The 9264-nt window shown below is 42.7% G+C and overlaps 1 protein-coding gene across 3 annotated transcripts in view; it reads right to left on the bottom strand.

Annotated features, from left to right (window-relative positions):
* Positions 1–8900, bottom strand: part of l3mbtl1b (L3MBTL histone methyl-lysine binding protein 1b) — a 21711-nt gene extending 12811 nt beyond the window's left edge. The window contains exons 1-7 of one of the 3 annotated variants that reach the window (XM_061253201.1): positions 8748–8900; positions 6627–6759; positions 6033–6255; positions 4216–4477; positions 2740–2854; positions 2424–2475; positions 1350–1444 (exon numbers count right to left, since the gene is read on the bottom strand). In XM_061253201.1, coding sequence (XP_061109185.1) covers positions 1350–1444; positions 2424–2475; positions 2740–2854; positions 4216–4477; positions 6033–6255; positions 6627–6737 — 858 coding nt within the window. In that variant the 5' untranslated portion in view covers positions 6738–6759; positions 8748–8900. Of the gene's footprint in view, positions 1–1349; positions 1445–2423; positions 2476–2739; positions 2855–4215; positions 4478–6032; positions 6256–6626; positions 6760–7952; positions 8025–8279; positions 8387–8747 lie in introns of those variants that run through there. The other 2 variants (XM_061253209.1, XM_061253218.1) reach the window with 2 other exon arrangements.
* Positions 8901–9264: the final 364 nt, after the last annotated feature.

The raw sequence follows: 9264 nt of genomic DNA, 5'->3' as shown, positions 1-9264 counted from the left end.
ATGATCCCCATGAGCGCCCAAGGCTCATCGATGCACGAGGGCGACGGAGGCGATACCTTCAGGTCGGCACCGACAAAAGGGCTCCCGTCGCACAAGTTGCAGAAAGTTTGAATGACCATCATGGGAGGAATGTGTCACACCAAACAGTGCATCGCACCTCTCCGTGCACGGGGTGGGGTAGCCGCAGACCGGTCAGAGTGCCCAAGCCGACCCCTGTCCACCATCGAAAGCGCCTGCGATGGGCACGTGAGCGTCAACCTGGACCTTGGAAAGCAATGTAAAGAGGTCACCTGGTCCAATGAGTCCTGTGTTCGCCATTTACCTGGGGAGGAGATGGCACCAGGATGCACTGTGGGAAGAAGACAAGCTGGAAGAAGGAGTATCATGCTCTGGGCAATGTTCTGCTGGGAGTCCCTGGGTCTGGGCGTTCGTGAGGACCTCAGTTTGACACGCCCCGCCTCCCTACACATGGTGGTGGACCAGGTACACCCCTTCATGGCAGTGGTATTCCCTGACGGCAGCGGCCTCTTTCAGGATAATGTGCCCTGCCACACTGCTGATTGTTGGGGAAAGGTTTGAGGAACGTGACGAGACAAGAATTCAAGGTGTTGCCCTGGCCTCCAAATTCCCTCGGGGACTTAAAAGATCTTCTCACGTCTTGGTGCCAGATACCATCAGAGGTCTTGTAGAGTCTATGCCTCGGTGGGTCAGAGCTGTTTTATTGGCACGTGGAGGACCAACAGCATATTCGGCAGGTGGCCATAATGTTCTGGCTCATCGGTGTATATCCCTCCATCTCTACAAATCCACTCCTCTATTCCTGCATCTTTAACCAGGCCTGTGATTGGCCAAAAGTGTGAGTGATATTCACAGGCCTGTGATTGGCTGAGTGTGTGTGATATTCCCAGGTCAGTGATTGGCTGAGTGTGTGTGATATTCCCAGGTCAGTGATTGGCTGAGTGTGTGTGATATTCCCAGGTCAGTGATTGGCTGAGTGTGTGTGATATTCCCAGGTCAGTGATTGGCTGAGTGTGTGTGATATTCCCAGGTCAGTGATTGGCTGAGTGTGAGTGATATTCCCAGGTCAGTGATTGGCTGAGTGTGAGTGATATTCCCAGGTCAGTGATTGGCTGAGTGTGAGTGATATTCCCAGGTCAGTGATTGGCTGAGTGTGTGTGATATTCCCAGGTCAGTGATTGGCTGAGTGTGAGTGATATTCCCAGGTCAGTGATTGGCTGAGTGTGAGTGATATTCCCAGGTCAGTGATTGGCTGAGTGTGAGTGATATTCCCAGGTCAGTGATTGGCTGAGTGTGTGTGATGGGGCGTGGCTGGGGCGGGGGAGGCGGACCTCTCTGAAGAGCTTCACAGGTGCGGCGATGGACCGCTCTTCCTCCAGGTACACCTGCCAGCTCCACACCTTCTTCTTAGGGGGAGGGGCCGTCACTGCAGGGAGACGGGTCAAAGGTCAGGTTTTGGTTAGATTCTTGTGCTTTAATGTTTCTCTTCTTAGGGCTGGTCATGGATATAGTGTGTTTGTATTTGGAATATGTATTTTTATTACAGTGTAGTGTAATAGTGTAGTGCAGTGTAGTGTAGTTCAATGGAGTATATGTATTTCAGTGTAGTGTAATGCCTTTCAGTGTAGCGAAATGCATTTCAGTGTAGCGTAAGGCATTTCAGTGTAATGTATTTCAGTGCAGTGTATTGTAATGTATTTCAGTGTAATGTATTGTAATGTATTTCAGTGCAGTGTATTGTAATGTATTTCAGTGTAATGTGTTGTAATGTATTTCGGTGTAATGTATGGTAATGTATTTCAGTGTAATGTGTTGTAATGTATTTCAGTGTAATGTATGGTAATGTATTTCAGTGTAATGTGTTGTAATGTATTTCAGTGTAATGTGTTGTAATGTATTGTAATGTATTTCAGTGTAATGTATTGTAATGTATTTCAGTGTAATGTATTGTAATGTATTGTAATGTATTTCAGTGTAATGTATTGTAATGTATTTTGGTGTAATGTATGGTAATGTATTTCAGTGTAATGTATTGTAATGTATTTCCGTGTAATGTATTGTAATGTTTTTCAATGCAATGTGTTGTAATGTATTTCCGTGTAATGTATGGTAATGTATTTCAGTGTAATGTATGGTAATGTATTTCAGTGTAATGTGTTGTAATGTATTTCAGTGTAATGTGTTGTAATGTATTTCAGTGTAATGTATTGTAATGTATTGTAATGTATTTCAGTGTAATGTATTGTAATGTATTTCAGTGTAATGTATTGTAATGTATTTCCGTGTAATGTATTGTAATGTTTTTCAATGCAATGTGTTGTAATGTATTTCCATGTAATGTATGGTAATGTATTTCAGTGTAATGTGTTGTAATGTATCTCAGTGAAGTGTTGTTTTTGACTCACCCAGCCGGGCCAGTTTCGCTGCTCTCCGCCCTTTGCCCACTTTGGCCTTTTCCTTCAATAACACAGAGTTAAACTTCATAACCTTCTCTGTAACAGCACTTTCCACACATTACATTAATAAACAATCCTCTGCCATTTCACACAGCCTTTTCAGTCGTATTATGTTCAACTGAATTACTTGATTACATTTGAATACTCATCATTCTTTGCACCCACATTCTCTTTGACTTCTGTTGATATTAAAATACATATTTCTCTAATTCTGGGGATGGTTTTGGTCCCCTCTCTGTTGCTAAAACCAGGAGAACCAAGTCACCTCTTCCTCCTCGACATTCTCATCATCTTCATCACCAGAGTCCATGTAGAGCTTCCTCTTCTTCCTCACACGCTTACCTAACCTGTCGCCCTCCACAGCTGGGACAGGAGTGGACCTGCATACACATCACCTTCCCTTAAAGTACACACTTTACCATAGAATATACACACCCTACCATAGAATATACACACCTTAACATGGAATATACACACTTTACCATAGAATATACACACCCTACCATAGCATATACACACCCTACCATAGAATATACACACTTTACCACAAAATATACACACCTTACCACAGAATATACACTTTACCACAGAATATACACACCCTACCATAGAATATACACACCCTACCATAGAATATACACACCCTACCATAGAATATACACACTTTACCATAGAATATACACTTTGCCACAGAATATACACATCCTACCATAGAATATACACCTTCCTGTAAGATACACACCTTACCATAGAATATACACCTGCCTGTAAGATACACAACTTACCATAGAATATACAGTGCAGGTTAAGTATTTGGAACAAAAAATTACAAATTGTGGTACAATACCCTTTTTATATATAGCCCCTCCCATTTTTGTCTATTCTTGGTGTTTGTCAACATGAGGATCAGAGTTCTGCCAATGACAGTCAAGGAAGCCATTATGGGGCAGAGAAAAGAAAAACACACACCAAAACAAAAAAAACAGGCAGAGACAATAATAGGCCTACCCCATGCCTACCCCCTGAAGAGTGATTCTGATTCAGACAGGAGTTTTTCTTCATTACGACAAGAATTCTTTGGATTCCAGAAGCCAATAATGTAAAGCCTATTTTTTGGCCGATGTCTTGGCCTGTTTTTTCTTATTTCTCAGCCTCACGACGGCTTCCTTGACGATCAACCTGTGTCGTCATGTTGACCAATGCCAATAACAAGACTCCAAAGGCAATCAAAAGCCTAGACTCGAGACTAGATACTGAAAGCTTTCTTACACCTGCACTAAGGAAGCGATTGAATATACACCAGACTAAAAACAGTAACAGCCGAGAAGCTGTCCAATAACATTCGGTCCCCGACAATAGAGGTTTCATTTAAAATCCAATGCACTGGACCACCGAGCCAAAAGAACAGCTTACCATTGAACATAACCTTATCCTCCCACAGAATATTCACCTTACTGAAAATACAGATAAGGTGCATAACTTACCATCAAACCACTTCACCAGAGCAGAGACACCCTACCATACAACATTCACCGTTCATAGAATGCACACCACTCCATACCATAGAATCCAAATCTCCTCACCCTATCATAGAAAATACACCGGACCCTTACTGTGGAGTAGATGAGCAGGGGAAAGGTAGAGAGGGATGCAGAGGGATGGAGAGGGATGGAGAGGGATGGAGAGAGAGGGAGAGGGATGGACAGTTTCAGAAATGGATGAAGGCTGAAGAGGAGCGTACCTGCCGCTGCTGGGCTGCACACAGGCCGAACTGCAGAACTTGCCCTGGAGGAAGACCTCCTGGGAGCCCGAAACTCCACAGGAGCCACAGCTCACCACCTCCACACTGGGGGCCTCTTCCAGGGCCACACTGGGCGCCTCTTCTGGGGCCACACTAGGGGCCTCTTCTGGGGCCACACTGGAAGCCTCATCGGGGGCCACACTAGGGGCCTCCTTTAGGGCTACAGAGCACTGGGGCCCCAACACAGGGGCCAGGGACCCATCTGCAAGAGCCAAACATTCAACACACAACCGTTACACAACCGCTACATTCAACACACAACAGTTACACAACCGCTACATTCAACACACAACCGTTACACAACCGCTATATTCAACACACAACCGTTACACAACCGCTACATTCAACACACAACAGTTACACAACCGCTACATTCAACACACAACTGTTACACAACCGCTACATTCAACACACAACTGTTACACAACCGCTACATTCAACACATAAACATTACACAACCGCTACATTCAACACAAACATTACACAACCGGCAGATTCACAAATGAAACCGTTAAGATAAACAACCAGAGGTGTGGGAGTTGAGCACTCAAATTTCGCTCAAACTTTGCGTAACTGTTCTTTATTTATTCATTTGAGAACACCCAAAATGTTAGCCTCGTTGGATTTGTCATTCAAGATATTGGCTCTTAAATAAGGGGGTGTAGCACCCGACAAGAACCATATCAAAAACCCTGAAAACATTTTTGGAAACTGCTCAGAAAAAAGTCATTAATGGTAAATCTTCCAGTTGGCAATTTATTTTCAATATTTGATGGCTTGCAAAAGCAGCACACTTGGTGTATGGTATCCAAACTTTAAATACTAGTAAATATCTTGTTTAAGAGCAACCACAAGCAAAATTAAGTCAAATGGAAAATTTATTTTAAAAATATACAAAGTCAAATTTGGGTTTGGGCAAGAAAATGACCACAAAGTGTTTGATGTTTAACCAAGTAGACAGTAAGGTAGAAAGTTCCATATTGATTGGAAACGTTCTACTTTATCATCTACAGCTTTGTGGCCATTTTCTAGCCAGGCCCAAATTTGGCATTGTATATCGTTTTAATAAATAATCAATTTGACAACATTTTGTTTGTGACTGTTCTTAGCCAGGACACTTACTAGTATTAACCAAGTCTGGACACAATACACCAAGTAGCGCTGATGTAGGAAGCCATCAAAGTGTGTTTTATTGTGAATCAAGGTTCTCCATGGAATGATGAAAACATGCCAAGATATAGCCGTAACAACTAAATTTCTTGTACACCAGTAGCGCTATTAAACCTTTTGAAGTGCTCAGTTTAATTTTGATCAGAAACTGTCCACCTTCCCAACTACTTGGTTGAATATCTTACAGTTTTTGGGCATTTTCTGGCCGGACCCAAAATTTTAGAATAAATGATCTATTTGACTTCACTTAGAAGTCTTAGTCATACACCAAGTGGTGCACGATTTCGAATTTTTGGTTTGATTTAGAAAGACCATAACTAATTGTCTGAGCAGTATTATGAAAATTGGAGTTGAAAATCTGAAAATAGACAGAAAAGTGAGTACACGGAATCTGGCATTTCCCTGCTTTAATGCCAAAGACATCAGGCGAATGTTTTCCAAGTCCTCTAACGAATATATAAGGAATATTTACACATAGTTTAAACAAAACTGAAGCGGTCGACTTGATTTTTCCCAGAATGACCCACAACCATCACAAACTCCTCCCACTGCACCACTGCCCTCTGCAGACTTTACTGGCACCCTACCTTCAGGTTCGCAGGCGTGTGATTGGTCAGGCCCAGAGGCGCGCGATTGGTCAGACTTGCAGGCGTGTGATAGGTCAGGCTCCACGCTCTCAGGGGGAGGGGTGGGGCTGTGTGAGGCGGAGGACTCCTGATTTTGGGGTGTTGGGGTCTCAGTGCTGGGCTGGGACGCATCAGCCTCCACCTCCGTAACAATCTCCAGAGTCCCAAACTCAGTCATACGGAACTACGGCCAACAAGAAACATTACACTCCCTTAGTTACAGTCAACTCCCTGCACCGACACACACACAAACACAGACACACATAGACAGGCTCGCACACACACAAACACACACACAAACACAGACACACATAGACAGGCACGCACACACACAAACACACACACAAACACATAGACAGACACGCGCACACACAAACACACCCACACAAACACATAGACAGACACGCGCACACACAAACACATAGACAGACACATGCACACTCACATGATCTCAAAGGTTTTCAGCAAAGAAATAATTTGAGGTGAGAAAGACAAAGGTTTTTTTTTTTGGTTTTTTTTTAATGCATGCAAGAATATGAAGCATTATCTCCACACCCTGATGTCACTGCCAGGGAGCGTGGCAATCCCATCCTTCCAGTCCAGCGCGTCCATCATGTCAAAATCTGACCCCGAGGGGGGGGCATCAGTGGGGGGGGTGTCAGCCATCTTGCCCTGCTCTCCTTACCGCCTGCAGGGGGGGGGGGGGGCACCGTTACTGTTAGTGACCTGCCAGGCTACATCATCGCGTTTACTTACAAGCTCGTGCGCAAAGTCGCTAATACACTGCACCAAACGTCCGCACCTTCACATGAAACTGAAGGATCTGTCTGCCGTAAACTGTGACCAGAGACACCCTATCGGATTTTTCTAAACAATGTGAAAATGCATTGATCACCGACTAGCCATAAGGATAGCTCACTCAAATGTAGATGCCTTAAACTTAAAACAAAAGATAACCTGCAATAAATGATAGAGGTATAATAGTGAACCTTTCCTTTCCGCGTTAAAGCAGCGAAGAAACCGGGTAATGTAGCACGTAAGGATCGCGAGATGAACTGTCTTGACAGTACTAGAACTACTCGCCAGACAGCCCGCTTCCAAATAGCCCTGTCGACTCCTTCGGTTCCCTTCACGTCGCTGTCAATGTCAGTGAACACTTTTAATAAAACGTCAAAACCCTACAAACTAACGTTGGCTACCTGACATGGAGTTTTTGTCGTTTGCTGAAAAGTACAGAGGGCACTTGTGCTTACGGGGCGGAAAGTAAATAAATAAATAAACTCAACCTACGAAATAGAGTAATTTCACAGCATAATAACCGAAACTCGTCAAGGAAACCACACATCGAAATCACTGTTCGGTGTGGGGATATTCTACCGATGAATATGGTTTCAACCAATTTCTTACGACATTGTTGCCCAACATTCTTCTAGTTTGAAAATACCTGCGAAAAGTTTGAGGGAGCAACCAGACCTGACATTCCAATCTCCCCCGTTAGAGGGCGACTACATTGCGAGTTACTGCATGCTGTTTGAATAAGGAACAAAAACATGCAATATTTACTATTTTAAACACAACACAATCCAAAATAAACGCCAAAACAGCCATGGGTATGTTACCTAATGAATACGTTTACGAGTACAAGTCACAAACAGCCAGACAAACACAAATTAGAAGCACAAGTGCCGCTTTCACTTGTTTTTACAATATTTAATGTTTTCGGTTGTTTGGTTGTTAATAAACAGGTCAGAACGCAAGACAATTTAACAATGCATCATTTAAGGTTGTTTTCTGTAGTGCAACTTCAAACTTAAATTTTATCTTTTAATGATAACATTACCGTTTCGTCTTGGCCTTACGATAACTTAAAATTGTGTTTACCATGTTTCGCGACACACTGGATACGTATTAGGACTGATAAACAAAACGAGACGCATCAAATGTGCTTGCTTGCGTTTTCAAGTTTTCAGAATTTATTCCTATCATAAATAAGTGTAATGTACAAGCGCCCATTATTAGCAGTCGCCTGATACAAAATGGCGGAGGAAAGGAAGAGGCCCCCAACACGTTAAAACTATGTAAATAATAATAGATAATAATTTAAATAAACAAAGTGTGGCTATCATTTGATACAATAACCCAAAAGTAAACTATGCGACCTAGTAATTCGGTGGGTTTTTTTCGCCATTAGTTTCTTCCTTACTTTACCTTGTCACGGAATGTATGCTTGCTAGCTCGATAGCCAAGTAGCTTGCTTGCTTGCTTGCTAGAGCAGTTCAAATGACTAGCTAGCGCTAGCTTACTGGCTACCGAGCAATCATAGCTACCTAGCTAGAAGTAATCATAATCCATACAAGACAAAGTTTCCACTTTTTGCGAAACAGGCAAATATTTCCCAGTGTATCGCACAATAACAGAAACCACTAAATTAACATACATCGTAATTATGCGTTATGAGTAACGTTAGCTAGCTGCACATATAGAATTGCTTTGCTTTTAATTTCTTCTATGCAAACTTGCCTTTGTAATTTAAATTATTTAGTGTTTTATCTCACAGCGAGAATAACTAAAGTCGGTGCAAATTGTAAAACAAAAGCTGTCCTGTTGACTGCTGCTGTTGTTCGCGTCATTAACTGTATTATGAAGAAGATATTATTTGAAATGTATGGAACTCACCTCGTTTCTCTTTAGCGAACTCTTATTTGGAGCTGATGTGCGTTTATCGCGCATGCGCTGGATGTATGTTCTCCTGCAACTTCAGTTCAGGACAAACTTCAGCTCAACTACTGCTGGAGCCAGGAAAGCAACACAAGCGCTGTGCCCCTAATGCGCGTCTAGGAGTGGAGTGAAATGGTTAAACTGTTGGCAAGTTCGAGTATATAAACTTGTGTACAGGAATAAATCATGTTTAATTTCATTTAAGAAATAATGGCCTCGATACGTACCCTTTTTCACTGGTGACGCAGAGATTTTTTTTTTCCTCCCAAAAAGACGCGTCCGTGCGACCGGCGCGCGCAATTCTCATTGTATCAGAAATGGATAAACCGCATTGTACAACGATAGATCACAGAGGGTGTCACGCCGCAAAGTACGAAATTCAGAAGTTTTACACATCAAGCTGATTACTAGATAAGCCTACAGATACAGCGTATTGTATAAGAACACTTTACAGACAGGATATAGCTTTTATTTG

Source organism: Conger conger, chromosome 1 (assembly GCF_963514075.1).
Source record: "Conger conger chromosome 1, fConCon1.1, whole genome shotgun sequence".
Lineage (NCBI taxonomy): Eukaryota > Metazoa > Chordata > Actinopteri > Anguilliformes > Congridae > Conger > Conger conger.
This window is presented reverse-complemented; position numbering and strand designations above follow the sequence as displayed.